We start from the raw sequence: 16,725 nt of genomic DNA, 5'->3' as shown, positions 1-16,725 counted from the left end.
CCTATGTGTGTGGGGGGTCCATTATGAATGTTGACTTTTGTGTATGCCTGCTGGAAGAAGTATTCTGTCTATATATGTGCATTTATGTGTTTCTGTATGTGCTTGCTTCTGTTTAAATGCACTAGAATAAAGCTGATCAAAGGATTTTGTAAGTGCATACTTGCCATTAGCACCCCAATTCGAAATGCTATGATTCGAGGCCTGTTTTGTGTAATCTACATGCTAATGTGCAAAAATCATTTGCATTTATAATGGATAATTTTACCTGCAGATTTCTTACCTCTGGATATCCAAGTTGCAGAACTTGAGCTAAAAACGTCTTATATCGCGCTCCAATGACAGTAGTGGGCACTGGCTCTAACTGGATGTTGGAAGGAGAGTTGTGTTGACTACCCTGTCACCCAGACATCAGTTCAGTTTCTTTTTGCGACTTTGAATACTGGCCGGAAGCTTCTCTCCTAATCGGAGGTGAAATGTCCTCTCAAAATTCTTCTAAGGTGCAGTGCTTAGGGGAATATCCCCAATGAGAACAGTTGTGGTTTAAATCCTGCCATACGTGTGATGGTCAAATATCTATCACAGACTTGCATGAATATTGCAGTATATATTTGTTCTCAAATGTATTAAGGAGAGGGAGGACAACCTTTTTAAGGCCTGTGCTGTGCCAAGGCTCAAACGGAGCACGCATTATAAAGGTAAAACTTAATTCGAGTCCCATTGGGGCCTGACAAACAAAGTCTTGGAAACATGTTTGCTAGACAACAATCAATGACTTGAATAAAGAAGGCTAGTTCATAAGACAGGGGAAAGACAATAGTGCTGTAGGTAACTGTATCCTATGACTGTAAGCATCCGACAACCCTGCTGGCCAAGCAGAAGGCAAACGGGTGGTTGTACGCGTTGCTTCCTAGAAGTATTTTGACAGCAAAATCAACTTAGCTGTGGAGAGAAGCTCCCGACCCACTCCCGAAAGCGTGGAAACACAGAAGTGATGTCCAAGCACCAGGAAGGGTGCTTTATAGCTCTTGTGATGTCACCTCGACTCCACCTCTGGCGTTGAGATGGCATGGGAGAGCAGTATAAGTTCTTGTGCCTGAGATACTGAAGAGGTGAAGAACCTGTAGGCAGTGGCGTCACTAGGGTTGGTGTCACCCAGTGCGGGAAACTCATGGTGTCACCCCCTTACGACTTACCCCATTAATCTATGATGGATCTCCTCGAGGAGATGTATTCATCTGTGCAGCACCCACAGAGGGGGTCCTTTTTCTTCTGGGGCCTTTCTAAGCCCACTCCTCTACACCGGAGTCTCAAGCACTGCAGAGGTGTTACCCATCCTTTCCTAACTCCTACTCTTGCTCCTGGCCAACGGGAAAATGTGGAGTGTGGCTTTGATGCATTCCTTCGAGGACGAGACGCCTGCTCCATTCCAATGTGTGACGCCTACCGGACCTGACTGGAGTTTACTTAAATAACAGTAGCTCTGCATCTGTCAACGGTTACGACAATGCCAATAGTCTTACCAGGCACAGTGTCATTGCTATTCATTCTGCTCAAGACATCACTCAACCACTTTCTTTAACAAGGAAGACGAGAGGGCAAAAATGTTACCAAATAAATAATACAGGGCACAAGTAAATTGTTCGAGAGCCTGTAACTCTATTAACCAATTGGTTTCAATCACCAAAGAAAGTTACATGATAAAAACGAATGCTACTTTTTCATTATATATGCGGAAGTGCGGAGCCAGTGTTCACCTTTCCTACTCTTCCTTTTCAGTGCATTATTGCTCGCGCACTGAGCAGCAGTGCCACTCGTCTTGACACAGGGATGGAGGTGTTTGTGAGGTTCGCGTGAGTGAAAGTTCATTGCACTCTGTCACAATATGGTAAACTAGTGTAAGAAAGGGGACGCAGACGCATTTGAGGAAAGGTGGGTACCTCTAGCGCCTTACACCCGGACTGCCCTAGTGCCTGCCATTTAGAAGACAACTCTGTGCTGTTCATATAAATCAATGTGTCCAGTGGATTTTCAGTTGAGTCTCTCCTAAATGTAGCAGCGCCTTCAAGCAATCCAAACCCCAGCTATCCAAACCCCAGCAATCCACATGCTACATTTGCACAAACCATCAAAGAGCAATAGAGCTCGAGCACTGAAGCGCTTTAATTAAGGTAGATTGCTGAAAGTTGCAGCACTTTAATTGAGCCACACAAACCGCAGAAGGCAAAGGCAGACAGGATACCACGCGCTTTGAATCACATTCACAGCGCTGCGTGCACCAAGTAAGAAAGGAGGCTGTTGGACTTGGCCCTTAGGGCAGGTTCACACCTAGACTTTTTGCTTGAAATGGTGACCTGGTGATAGTGATTTTTGGGTCTCTGCGCACTTTTCCCTGTGTCCCAGAGTGAAAGTGCGTGCGTGTAGCATGGCTGGCCTGCCCTCCCATAGGAATGCATGGGGAATGTATGTGTCCCTGGTAGTTCCTGATGCGTGGGGAGTGCGGGCTCGAGTTTGGTATGTGTGAACTCGTGGGAGTGAATGCTGCGCGATGGTATGTGCAGCTTGTATGTGTCTAGTAGGGAAGTGCTACTTCTAGACATTGATGTATGTGTGCAGTGAGGGTGCTGGAGCGTGATTGGCTGGAGCTGGCTGGCATGCCAGGCTCCAGGAAGTCTGGATGGGTCTGCCCGGTGGTGAGTGTGAGATTAGCATGAGTGATGTGTGGGAGGAGTGTACCTGTGTCCTGGATGGGCTGGGTTTTCCCCACACAATGCTGGCTCCGCCCCCCTGTGGTGTGTCTAACGACCCTAGCCTCCCCAGTGAATGAAAAGGGTGGTTGAGGTAAACAGAGTACTCACGAACCAGCTGCGACTGGTTCTGCCTGCACCTTCAGACAAAGGAATGTACTGTATAAAAATGGGGCTGTGTCCCCACAGAGGTTGTTCTCTTCCAGGATCCTGAGGGGGCTGCTGCTGCTGCTGGGCCAGAGGACCGCCACTTGGAGTGTCTCCCTGCCTGGAGACCCAGTGTGCTGGCTCTGGGCCCAGCCTTGCCCCACCTGCGTGCTGCATTTCTTAAAGGGCTCTTGCTGTGTTTTTGGAGCCTGTAGCGCCTGGAAGCGCTTTATTGATTTCCTTATAGCGCTGGGAGCACTGTCTCTGATTTCTAGCGCTTAGAGCGCTTTACTCTTGCGGCTGCCCACGCTGCAAATTGCCTTGTCTTTGTGCCAAGCGGCGTGGGTGCCACCCCGCTCATTGCCGCACGTTCACAGCCGGTGCCCACCCGGCATTGCCCCCGAGATTGCCGCTGTTGCCCGTGCATTGCTTCCCTCGAGGGAGCCCACTCCTCGGGGAATTCATCCCCCGCCTGCGGTGCCTGAGCCGGGCCGCCGCGCTGCCCGCGACGACCCGGAAGGAGCTCCCAGGCCGGCCAATCGCTGCGCGGCCCTGGGAGAAGGTGCCGGAAGTCCCGCCCCCGCAGCTGAGGAAGCAGGCGAGAGCCCACTCCGCCTCCACAAGGACGCCGCCTTGAGGGACACCCTGGACTCAGAGGAGTCCGAGCGAAGTGCAAAGAGAGAGCCCCGAGGAGCGGGAGCTCTCATGTGTCCCCAGTGAAGAGGAGCAGGGCCGAAGAGGAGTCCTATCCCCCTGCGAGGAGGAGCCCCTCCCCCCGCCACAGGAAGCCGGTGAGTGGGGCCCCGGGGGCATTCCTTCTTTGAGCCCGGAGAGGCTCTGGCCGCATATTTGTTTTATAGCCCTGAGAGGGCTCTGGGGGCAGTTCCTGATTCCGAGTCCCAGAGAGGGGGACTCCAACGGCTGGGCACAAGTTTAACTCGAGCCCTGAGAGGCTCCCCGCCCCCATTTGGTGTTTGGAGCCTAGTGAGAGGCTCTTGAGGGCACCACAAGTCATTTTCGAGCCTAATAGAGGCTCGAGGCACCCCCAGTGTTCCCGGGTCCCCCGTGAGGGACCCCAACAGCCCAGTGAGGCTGCATCTTTTTGGTTTAAGAGTCCAGAGAGGCTCTAGGGGGCATTTTGATTTACTTGGGGCCCTGTGAGAGGCTCAAGGTGCCACCTATGTTTTAAGAGCCCAGAGAGGCTCAAGGGGACAGTCATTTCTGCAGAGCCTGTGAGGCTCCCCCATCGTGTTGGCCCCATCATTGTTCTTCACAGCTGCCCAGCACTTTGTGGGCAGCTGCTACGTTTAGGCCCCCCTGACTTTGGACACAGGGCGTCCTAGCCCTAGAGAGGCCAGTTGGCCTAGGGACAGTCACAGGTGGCGACTTAAGTGAGTTTGGCGCAATTGTTCATTTTCTGCACCTCTGAATGTATTGTTGATGCATCATGTGTTTTCCTTCCTTACACCTCTGAATGAATGTTATGCATTGCATCATGTGTTATGTTCTTACACCCCTACAGGTATTGTGATACGTAGGTGGTTGTTTTTCTCCTAGTGCAGGTGGTGCTAGTGAGGTCCTGGTCACCAGTGATTACTGGTTGTGTGCTCTATTTTTATATTTTGTGCTACAGTGATTTACATTCTAAGTGCTATTTCTGGCCCTGTCTTGTACATATCCCCTGTAAATTCTGCCCGTGCCTCTGGCACATTGTAAAGTGTGTGTTTTATCTAATGTGTTTTGGTGTAATACAAAGGCTATTTTTATATAACCTTGTGTGGAGTTTCCTTTGTGGTGGGTCCTGGTTGTTGTTGCTGGGGTGCGTGCGCAAATACTTAACTTACATCGCCTCCAAGTTTAGCCTTGCTGCTCGCGCCACGTTACCTAGAGGGTGAGCAGGGGTTATCTTGGCGTGTAACTCCCTTGCCCTGACTTGGGAGTGGTGGTCTCTGACTGACTTTGGCGAAAGCCCTGGCCAGCCAGGGATCCCATTCCCAACAGAGGCGCTCAGCCCAGTCAGAGATACAATATAGAGAAGTAACTCATGCAATAATATATAGGATTGCCAATCAACAGGTCTGAGCGTGAACTGTTTTTAAACTTAAAGCGCGCTCACTACAGTGCACAGGTTATCGTAGGACTGTGTTCCTACATCTCACACTGAAGGAGCAGGACACACATAATATACTTTTTCAGAGTGGGCAGCGCCTAGCACCGGTACGTATGCATCACTTTGTGCTGTAGTGCCAATAAAATCATGTATTCGAATTCCACCATCATGCAGAAACAAATCTTAAATACCACTTTATCCCCACATGTACCTACCACTAAACTCATTTGCAAAATCAAAGTATCTGTGCGGCGATGCATTTGCTGCAGTGATCTCAATTTAAACTCAGGTTTGTCTTTCTACAGTGAAAAAGCGAAATACTCTATAGCCCTCTATTACATATGGTGCTTAAACACAAGCTGGACGCCACATGCATGCCAGACGGACATGCATTCAGCACTTGGGGGCAGCAGTATCGAACTGGCAGCCACGGCTGGTGGATCTAAAGAACCCTAAAGTACAACAGGAAACAAAGAAAGAACGTAAACAAAAACAGAGCCAGATTGCCCAGTGGGAAAATGGAGAACATATTAAATATACAGCTGCCCCTGACAGGCCAGAGAGGTTAGGACAGAGTCACTCTAAAAACAGGGTGAAGTGACTTGCATGAGGAGGGAAGGCTGGGGCAGAGTCAGTTAATCCCATTAAGAAACATATAAAGCGCAGCGACAGCTACTGTGCTCGAGGAGCTTTCTGGCGCTAATGGCATCAGCAGGCGCATGCATGACCACTGGCTCTGCCCCAGCTGGACTGACCAGCCTTTCCAAAGCACGAGCTTGGCAAAAGTGCCCCACCTCCCATGAACCAATCCGCTTCTTTTGGGCAGCACAAAGAATAGTGAGGGCTGCTAACCTGCAAGGCTGTTGTAACAGTCCACCTCGATGCACTCCACCGTGTGCCTCTGCACGGCGGTCAGGGCCCCAGAGGGGTCATCTCTGGGCTGGGAAGCAGCAGATCCAGCCCCTTCAGCTCCAGCAGGGTCTGATGGTACTTGCCAATGGCCTCCCGGAACTTCTTCTCCTGGCTTGTAGCATTCGGCCCCCTGGCTCCTGAGAGGTCTACGTAGGCCTATTTTTTATTACTTGCGTCAATCCAAGTTTACTTCTACTGTCCTAGCCAATTGAAGTTGCAGCATGATGTCATGTGTCTTGGTCTTCAAAAGTAGCTAGGTATAAACTAGATGTAAACTGCTCAATTAAAAGTAGAATAGCTAGTAAACATTTAAGATCACTGCTCTTTTATGTTGGAAGTACTAAACAAGGTGTGTATTTTGGAGGAGGCCTGGCCAGTGGCTAGTTGCTGATTTTGGAAACTTTGAACTGAGTTTCTAATACCAGCACTGGTATGACATCACAAATCATGTGGTTTTCCGCCTATTACTCAATCTCTCTGTGCCTATAAATGTTAATAGGTGAAAATAATTTGAATGTGTAAAATGTTCTTGTACAGTGTCCTAACGGCACAACCCAGTTGATGCACAGTGTCACTGAGCATGGTAGTTGTACAATACCTTATACCCAAAACAAGGTACGTCGTAGCCTAATTGAACAATAATATTGGCCGGCGGCCGGGAAAGGTTCGACAGACAATAATATTATTTTGCATTTTGGTGACACCAAAATGCAAAATAATATTACTGTCTGTCGAACCTTACCCAGCAGCCGGCCAAGATTATTGTCGACATGGACCACGGTGCCACCCTATGTGATGGTGTCACCCGGTGCGGTTCGCGACCCCCAAGTGACGCCACTGCCTGTAGGCAGATGAAGTATTCATTAGAAAGATCGTTACTTTAGTAAGTGTTTTTTTCTTTGGAAAGACAGTGGCATTCTGACATGTTTGTTTATAAATGAACGCAACCAAGATTGAATTTACTGGTAAAGGCTGCAGCCCATACCATTGCCAATATATACAATTCAGTGTCATGTAAGCATGCAGCTTGGAGTGCAGTGCTCTAAGTACAGCTCATCAGGGCATTCTCTGTTCATCTGAACGTTAGGCATCTTTTCTTACTGCGACCAGCGCACTTACTGCTTGAATATTGAATGTGCAATCACCGTGCGTAATTTATAGATATGAAAGCGTCCTCTATGAATTCCAGTAGAAATACCGAAATAACCTTTTGAAAACGATGACTAAAATCTCGATGGGCTGGTTCAAGATGTGATTGACAATGTCTCAAGCCAGTGGTTAAATCTTCCAGAGCCAGATAAGCCACTGGCTGAGGGAGATGGCCCAAAGCCCCTTTCTGAATGTATGCATTTAATACAATGTTTACCTGCACTATTACTCAGCAAGCCAAAAAGGAGTCCCACTGTTGCTGATTGCATGCCAATAATAAAGAGACATCTACTGGTCAAATTACATAAAACATCTTTCATTGTTTGTGTGACAAACCATCACCACAATTGGAGAGATGAGTGGCTCATTTGTTTGTATGATGAGGACTTCTTCACCTACAAAAATGTTTATGATAAAGTTACTTATCTTGAAGGATTTAGCTCCATCCCACAAAAGGAAAGGAAGGTACCAATGCAAATTAGTGGGCAAATTGCTTCTGTCAAAATGTAAGAAGCAAATAATTGGACTTCCCTCTGCACTGTTGTAACATGTTACTGCATTGATTCTAACAATTTGCTTCAATAACAGCTCGAAGGGCAGTTTTAAGGACCTTATTCTGATAAGTCTGGACACATACAAAAAAAAGCTCAAATGATGTCAAACACATTACATCCATAAGTTTCAAAACATTTTAAATGTATGTAGAATTGTAATGAAGATTGTTAATATATGTATATTTTGACTGTCCATGTCAAATATCAATTGGTGCAATATTTAGATGCTGCAGCTATCCGGCATTTTACTGAATTATCTCACTGGGAATTTGCAATATGGATAGCCACTGTTATTACATGTATTTAGGGGTGAAGCACATGTGTAAAGGGCTGCAGGAATGCACGATTCTTGCTTTCATTATTTTGAATTCCAAATGCATGAGATTCTTCGGTACTTGAACTAGTTAGGTATGTCTTTTGCTACTGAATTACAAATGTTGGCTTTTTTCTGCAAAGGATGTGTGCATAGCGCTAAAGTTGATGAAGTAGTAATGAAACCCCCGTTTCACATTTTGCATCCAAGTCCTCCTTTTAAAGTCAGTGAAAGATCTAAAAGATTGTGTGTGGAAGTATTCTTTGGTGATACAACAAACTGAATTACTTCTATTTACCAATTCTTACTTTTATGTCTCTAATAGTTTTGTTATGTATGTATTGTTTTGCAAATTAGGAAAGTTCTGCAAGAGAGTTGTTCACAGTCTGATATCCACATTCTTCAGCCCATTAATTTACATCTGTCTGTAAATCGAAATCTTGCTGCCTCTTGGTATCACAAACTTCCGATGATGGAAATCAAAGGGCATCTTGATACAATGAATGTAAGTATAATCATTGTTTTGGCATGTTGTTTCTCTGCAGGCTGCAATAATTGCAAGAGCTTTTATTGAATGATATAGCCGTGCTAGCCAAGCAAAGTCATTAGCACTGAGTTCATAATTCCCTGTCTAGCACCACAGCAAGTATCTGGTCCAAAAATATTCCTTGAACTTCTCAAATCAAGAAAGCAACAACAATCGCCCATCATATAACTATAAGAGAGACTGCTGACTGTCTTGATGAAAGAAAGATTAATGCTAAAAGGGATTGCACAATTCCCTTTTGGAGACAAATACATGTAGGCAGTAGAGAGCGCCAGCTCCCCCATTAGATGGTGGAAATTGCGTTGTAGCTGTAGGAAAGTTCCTCTTTTGGACATGGTTAGCCCTCACGTTTTGCCTGGAAAATGATGTAATTTCGACTGGAAGTGCACAGGGTCCCTATCAATCAGGTCCCCTGTTCCAGAAGCTCTTTCCCTAAACAGTACCTTTTGTTTCCCAATTGGTACAACTTAAGTACCCCTTGTAAGTCCCTAGTAAATGTTACCCTTGGTACCTAGGGCATTGGCACTGAAGAAGGACCTCAAGGGTAGCAGCACGAATTGTGCACCCTAGTGTCACCGCACCAAGGCCATGCTCACTGGCATTGCAGACTGCGTGCCTTGGTGCAGATAAAACTGAAAAGTCAAATGGCACACATTCATGCCAATAGACACTGCATGGGATATAGATAAGACACCCCTCTGGCAAACCTTCTAACCCTAAGACAGGATGCACTATAATTCCAGTGAGGATATATCTGCATGAGCGGATATGCCCCTGCAATATCCATAATTCTTGGATTTTGCAAGTGAAAAGGGAAGACATAGAGTGTAGATGGGATGGACACTCGTCATTACGAGTTCCCCAGATCCATGATGGCTTCACTGTATTATGGGATGTTTGGTACCAAACATCTTGTCTTTATAAACCTGCGCTGATTCCAGTGTCAGATTTAGTACTAATTGCACACAGAGAGGACCCCTTATAGGGTTCCCCTGCAACCTACCAATCCTAAGCCACCGACTGGTCTAAGCCAGCCTGTCACCATCAGACAGAGTTCTGACCTCATGGGGTGAGCGCCAGCATGCTCAGAGGGCAAGAACAGAGCCTGTCCTGGGTGGAGTTGTTCACACCTTCCCACCCGGTCAGGAAGAGCCATCTATGGCGGGGAGCTTAAAAGGCCTTGCTGCTTTTGAAACACGACCTCTGCCCTCTTGATGGGAGCATGCAAACATCTCCTGTCCTCACCCCTTTTGGCAGGCAGACAGGCAGTAAAACTCAGAATAAGAGGCGTGCCCCCCTCCCAACTCCACCCCTCAGGTGCCGGAGGCATGGTGGTGCAAGTTTTTCAATGCCAATCCAGGCTAGAGCTATGCCTGCCTCCCACAGGAGGTGGGCATAATAGAGGGTGTAGATACCCCAGGAATGGGGCCCATTGGCTACTACATGTCGCTCCCTGGTGAACACCCCTAAATTTAGTATTTAGGTGGCACCCTGAATTTAGATTCCACGTACACAAAAAAGATGACGAACGAAGAGACTCTGTTGGACCGAGACCTGCAGACCTCGTGGTGGACTTTGGGTTCAAATTCCTGCCTGCCACCATAGAATTCGACCATCACCATCCTCCAGCTCATCTCGGGGTCATAGCACTTCGCAAATTGCCAAAGATCTCCCTCAAGATAGAGATACTATCCCGCTGCAGCCACAGGTCTCCAAAACAGCAAAGTCTGGTCTATCGTCGTCCAGCTCTCAAGCCATACCGACATTTCCAAGTGCCATCCGAAGGTACACATCCTCTGGAGGGTCAGCTTGGCCTCTATATCAAGTATTGATGCCCCAGGACCCACCAGAGCTGCAAGGCATCAATACCCGGGGTACCGGACCCCTTGCTGCAAAAACCTATGAAACCAATTCGAGGCAGACTCCAACTTTACAGCTAGTCAGCACCCAACGAGGGGCTTCAGGACTCCAGCAACCCACCTCAGCAGTGGCCCAGCAGCTCCAGAATTATCGCTCCAAGTTGCCAACTCCTGACTGTGAGGTGGTACTTTGCACCCTGTTTCCCAGCTGCATATCTTCACTGCACCGATCCTGCCCGGCCGGGGCATCTTCAATCCAGCTGTGCTCCCACTGCCCCAGAGCCCTCGCAAACTCTACTCTCCAATCAGAGCCCTCAGATTTGCCTGCAAGTCCCCCTTTCCTTTTGCAGGTGGGCCCCTGTCATCGTAGCGCTAGCTACAAATCCCCCTTCCTTCTTGCTCCCGAGGAATCCGGAGAGCTCCTGAGAACTTGGCCTTGCACCTTTGGACGTTGGCCCCCAAACCTTCTGATTTTCAAAGGTGACCAACAAAAGTAGTTGCTTTGCATTCATTTTCCACTTGCCTTTTTCCTCCTATACGAACTATATAGTGCGTAATTGCTCACAACTGTGATTATTGCATTTTACTGTGATTTATCGTATTACAATAAGTATTTACCTTGTACCTAGAGTTCTTAATCTAAATATTTATATAAAAGAGTACTATTTTTCTTAATGGTTCTAAATGGTCCCAACTTAATTCATTGAGTGTGTGTATTATTTATTGCCTCTGTGAGCAAGGGCGCAGTGAACCTCTCACTATGCCATCTTAAGCGGGGTGCTACTGGAGCAGATGAAATTGTTTTATGGCTCTTATTAACATTTAACTTTGACTCGCAGGTCATTGCAAATCAGAAGTTAGAACTAATTAATTACAGAAGACTAAACTGTGATAACACAGCTGTGATGTGGGGGGCACAAGTAAACCTAAAAGCAGCCTAAACGGTGACAGAGAGAATTATTCATTTTTTAAATTAGAAAGAAAATGTTAGAGATCAATGGGGTGAGGCATGAAGAAAAGAAAAAGGAAGCATGAAGAAAAGAGGGGACAAATGGGCATAGGAAATAATGAAAAAAGTGCAGGAAAAGAATAAGAGTGGAAAGAGGAAAATGAAAGAGCAAGGAAATAAAGAAAAAAAGGAAATAAGAAGGAAAGCACAAAAATATAATGAAAGAACAAAGAAAAAATGTGAGATGAAGTGATGGGTGATTGAAGTAACAAAGAGATAGTAAGAATTAATGAGTTGAAGGAATACAACAAGAAAAAATGCAAAGACAGTGTGAAAACATGCCATGACCAACACAACATAACAATAAATGTGTAGAAAGAAGAATAGAGAGTTAGAAAAAAGGCCTGTGGAACGAGACAAGAATGGACAGAAATAAAAAAAATGAATGAAAGGTGGTAAATAACCCACCCTTTACATGTTCTGCCACCACATATTTATATTTGCTGTATTGTCGAACAACATCTTCCGGTGCTTCACAATCACACCGGACCAAGACATTTTATACTTTTCAACAAGTCTTGGTACATTTTCAGTCCCAAAATCAAAATATGATTGTGTTGCTATTGCCTGGAATTCAAAACTAGCCCATTTTTTCAGTTCATATTCAGGGAACCTTTTTTGCATGTGCTCACAAAGAAGGGAAACAAAAGACAAAATAGGCTCACTATCAAACTCTTGCCTTTCCTTGTACAACACCATCAGATCTCTTACAGCGCTGCTCCAAAAGTCAGTGTACCCCAAATACTGTTCCTTTATTTGGCCAATTTTTGCTCTTGCATACTGTACAGCTTCAACAGTAGTCAAAGAACTTTTTTGGCACAGTTTGCACAAAAATGCAAATTCACCCACAAGGTCATTAAGTACTCCAAGGGAAATATGGTATTTTGCGTCTGATAGCTTTTTGTAAATGTATTTAGCAACATGATCATTCTCCTCAACTTTCTCATGCTCAAAGTACTTAAGAACAGCCTTACAATTTCGAATTAGTGCACCAACTGCAAAATGCCTTAAAAGCCACCAGACTTCATTGAATGGTCGGAAAGAGACCACTTCACATTCAGTGACCAATGCAATTTCATCCAGCTTGGACTTCTTTGCAAGAGATCTGGAGAACACAGTGTAGACAGTCCTCAATAATGTCTCCATCTCTTTAATCATTGGAACCCTCTTCCAGGCATCATCAACTCCCAAATCTTCCCGATGTGCGACACAATGCTGCTCAACTAGATGAGGAATGGATTGTTTAAGGCGAGTAGCAACACCATTATTCTTACCCAGCATCACAGACGCACCATCGGATGTGAACACGACCATATTCATAAGGTCCAGTTCATTGACAGTGAAAAATCTTTCACAGCAGTAGTGATAGCCTCAGCATTACAACAGTCAGCTTCACTATGCCCCCAAACAGTGTTATGTGCTCTGTTGATGTTACAGGTTGGAACTTGAAGTACAGGATGAGCATTTTTGTTTCAGAAATATCTGTTCTCTCATCAATTATCAATGTGTGATACAAAGCGTTATGAAGTTCTGCCATAGCTTCACAGTGTATCCTTCTATTGGTGGCCTCAAGGAACTCCTCCAGCTGTCTGGTATCTTCACATACAAAGCTAGGCGGTCATGAATGTCTTGGACAGACAACACTGAAGTATTCATCTTGACTGCCAGCAACACGTTGTTGATGAGAATCTTTATCTCCTCAGGCAGGGATCTTTGTCGTTCAACCACTCCCATTCTGTTTGCTCTGTCAGTAGCAGTTTCGGTCAGCATTGCCTGCACTTCATACCCAAACCTAGCAGCAAAACTTCTGTTTCTCAATATCACAAAGGCAGACTCATGAACTTAGCTAATTAGATGACTTTTCATGTAATCAAGTTTCCAGCCATCACTCCATTTCTTCCCGTATAAAAGTGCCCAACAATCTTGGCTTCTGCACATGCTTTGCAAATGAAGCCCACGTCTGGGCTGTATTGAAGTAGTTCCCCGAGTTGCACACAAACCTTGGTTCATGATTTCTGTGTCTCAGCCGCCACAATTTCTTTCATCCCCTCTTCCTTGAATACAAGGCAACATTTCTTTGTGGCGAAGCACTGCACTCTCCCAAAGTTACAGCTTTGCGCTTGAACAGTTTCGTGCGAGACGGTTTTATCCAGCTTTGCCTGCAAAATAAAGGAACATGGCTAAAGTTGATTCCTATGCTCATGAAAGTATTCTGTCACATAGTACTGAGGCATCGTCTGCAAAACGTAGTGTAAAATTACCTGGATTTTCTGTTCCTTGCCCTTCCAAACTTATGTGTAGCACTGTCCGTAAAGCCTGCAATAGAAGTAAAGATTGTTCTGATGGATACATCTGCCTGTGTATGCGTATACCCGTTCAAATGTATGGGGTATTGTATGCGAAACCTGCAACGGAATAAAACATGGGTTATACCACAATGTACAAGATGCACCAGTTTAACCCTACCAAACAATTACCTGGTCTGCTTGTACCCACGTATGCTCTTTCAAATGCGTGGGTTACTGTCTGCGAAACCTGCCACAGTAGAAAACATGGGTAAGGTATTTTGTTATACTACAATGTACAAGATGCACCAGTTTAACTCTATCAACTTACTTCTATAACACTGAGAGTCACGCAGTACGAGCCGGCCACCTCAAATGACATTGGCATCATGTGAATGTGTCCATTTGCCACCAAGAATTCACTAGTGAGGTACAGCGGCAATTATGTTTATTTGTGCACCACTGCCTGCCCTGATGCCACTATTTGGTAGAGCAGAGGAGGTTGCAGTCCTCTCTACAGAGAGAGGCAGGATATCAAAAGATGTGACTGCCTCCAGCGCCGTGCTGAAAGGAAGCGCTCACTAGTTGAGTTGGCCGCTCAGGTCTGGTTATTTATGAGTTTTGACAATTTAAGTTACAACATTAACAGTATTTGGCTAGAAGGGACGATGCGACCTGCATTTTACTAGGGGTTCTACATGGTGAGCAGCATTAGTGATTGAGTAGGTCTTGGAAAGGCTAAAACCGCTCAAAAACAGTTGAAGATGAAGTAAAAGCAATCTTTTGCAATGGAGCTATGGTTGAATCTTTAACTCCAGCTAAAGAAAACATGCTTGCAGCAGTGCATTTAAAATAAAGTGCTGTGCCTCTATTACCTTTGATGACATACCAAATTGCACGTGTAATGACAAACGTTTCAGTGTTTTAAAATAGTCCCTCATGAATTTCAAAGGAGGAGGAAGGGGTATTATTTCTGGTACATGTTTACCATGTCCTCATTGCTTGCGAGAAAGTGCCGCTCAGTCATTCAAATGCAAGGCTGGCTCTGGGGCCATGCATCTGGTCAAGTACAGTACAGTTTTACAAGCACCTGCTGCCACGTTCCTTGCATCCATCAATTTTCAGGCAGCAATAAAAATGTCAAGATCACTCTGGAGATTGATGGACCTGCTTCAGAGAGATCTGTTTTGTCTAGTGGAAGTTTTGACTCCTCATAATGTAGCGGAGGAGGTTAAAATACCTGCTGCAAAGCAGGTGAACCATGTATATCACAAATTGCATGCAATGTAAATAGGTCAGTGCGTTACTACTTCTGTCAGAGAGACCCTTTTGTTACTTGCAGTTTATACGGTTAAATCCTAATATAGAACAGTGAGTTATTAACTATCATCAAAGAGCTGCATACAAACCGCAAGGTATAGATTAGAGCATTATGAATTTCCCCCCCAGTCTTTCATTATCCTAATGTTGCAAAAAATGTTTAATTTGGGTACAAATCAGTTCTTATTAGTAAAGACGTGATGTTACATTTTAAGTTCTCAGTGTGTGCTTCTTCAGACCAAAAACTTTCAAAGTATACCAATAGTTGGTCATAGTGGTAGGAGTTAAGCCGCAATGTTTCTGTCCAGTCCGCTTCACTAATTCAGTCAATTGCCAAGGTGAATGCTGGAATCAGAGCAAATACTAACAGGGGCCTCACACACCATCTGAGAGCCAACAGGAAGCAAAAACTGAAGGACAAGACAGCCTACGGTCTAACAAGCAGCAGAGGTGAGAGGGCTCAAGCACTGGACACTGGGTGAAATGGGTGTGTGTGTGTGTCTGTCACACACGGGCTGCAGGAAGGGGGCGAAGCATCACGAACTGGGGGGAATCTACGCACACCCACACACTTGCGTAGCCGCACTAAGTGCCGCCTCCCTCCCGCCCTCTTCTAAATGCCCTTAAAACCATTAAAAGCATTCTAAAAGCAATGAAAACGACTTACCTGAGATGCGGCGTCCCGGGGTCCCTCTTCCTGGGCTATCGCCGACTTCTTCCTCACAAATACGGAGTGCGCCCGTGCATTACTTGCAAGAAATGCGCGGGCGCGGGCGCCCGGGCATGCGTATTGTTGAGGAAGAAGTCGGTGATAAACCAGGAAGAGGGAGCCCCGGGACTCCGCATCCCAGGTAAGTCGTTTTCATTACTTTTAGAATGCTTTTAATGATTTTAAGGGCATTTAGAAGAGGGCAGGAGGGAGGCGGGTGGCAGGCAACTAAGCTCCTCCATGGCGTGTGCGTAGTCTGACTACTATGCCTACTTTGCGGATTGCGAAGTAGGCAACACTACGCACACTCCGTGGACGGAGCGGAGCACTACACCCACCCCTAGCTATAGCCCAAACCTGTTCTATGACATTCTGTGCCAGGGGGTTCAAATATGGGTCCAAGTGCCTCTTCATAGACTGCTTCATGATATATTAGCAAACAAGTTTGAGAAGAGTTCGCATCAATGGTATTTTTAATAAATTGTTGAACTCTTTCTGCATGTCAGGTTTTACCTGTGAGCAGATTATGGGTGTATGCTTCAAGGGCTAATTAAACTTCCATATTAGCATATTATCAGTTAATATGAAGTCACTAGCCTCGCGCGCTGACCTCAGTTCTTCTTTTTTCGGCGCCAGCAAGCGCATGTCCGGAGAAAGTGGTACCCTTTAGTCACTTTTTGACTAAGCTTTTTCGATCCTTTTTGGATCCGTTTCGAGTCGTACGACTCCATCGGTGCCGGTAGGGATGCCCGGGTTCAAGCCCTGTGCCGACTGCAACCGACTGATGTCGGTTACCGACCCCCATCGCCGGTGCCTACATTGCCTGGGGCCCGACCACGATGACAAGTCGTGCCCCGACTGTCGGGCCTTGACGTCGAAGGCTAGGCGGGAGCGGTCCCGTAAGCGCCTCTAGCTCCGGCAGTCGGCCCTGTGCCGTTCGAGGTCCTGGTCCGGAAGGAGTTTGAGGGACCGGTCGCGGGGTCGGAGTCATCACAGCTCGGCGAGTCGACACCACTAGTCGGGCACTCAAGTCCCCAGGTAAGAGGCACAAGAAGTTGAAGAGGCGA

The 16,725-nt window shown here is 46.1% G+C and overlaps 1 protein-coding gene and 1 long non-coding RNA gene across 3 annotated transcripts in view; one reads left to right on the top strand and one right to left on the bottom strand.

The window, feature by feature from the left end:
* Positions 1–16,725, top strand: part of VPS13C (vacuolar protein sorting 13 homolog C) — a 2,773,485-nt gene that overhangs the window by 1,016,030 nt on the left and 1,740,730 nt on the right. For both annotated transcript variants that reach the window (XM_078680824.1, XM_078680823.1), the window contains exon 34: positions 8,287–8,434. In XM_078680824.1, the coding sequence (XP_078536950.1) occupies positions 8,287–8,434 (148 nt within the window). The remainder of the gene's footprint in view (positions 1–8,286; positions 8,435–16,725) is intronic.
* Positions 1–16,725, bottom strand: part of LOC144822865 (uncharacterized) — a 790,049-nt gene that overhangs the window by 130,621 nt on the left and 642,703 nt on the right. The gene's annotated exons all lie outside the window — the stretch shown is intronic.

This window comes from Lissotriton helveticus, chromosome 3_1, assembly GCF_964261635.1.
Source record: "Lissotriton helveticus chromosome 3_1, aLisHel1.1, whole genome shotgun sequence".
NCBI lineage: Eukaryota > Metazoa > Chordata > Amphibia > Caudata > Salamandridae > Lissotriton > Lissotriton helveticus.
The sequence above is the reverse complement of the archived record's forward strand: the minus strand, read 5'-3'. Positions and strand labels throughout refer to the sequence as shown.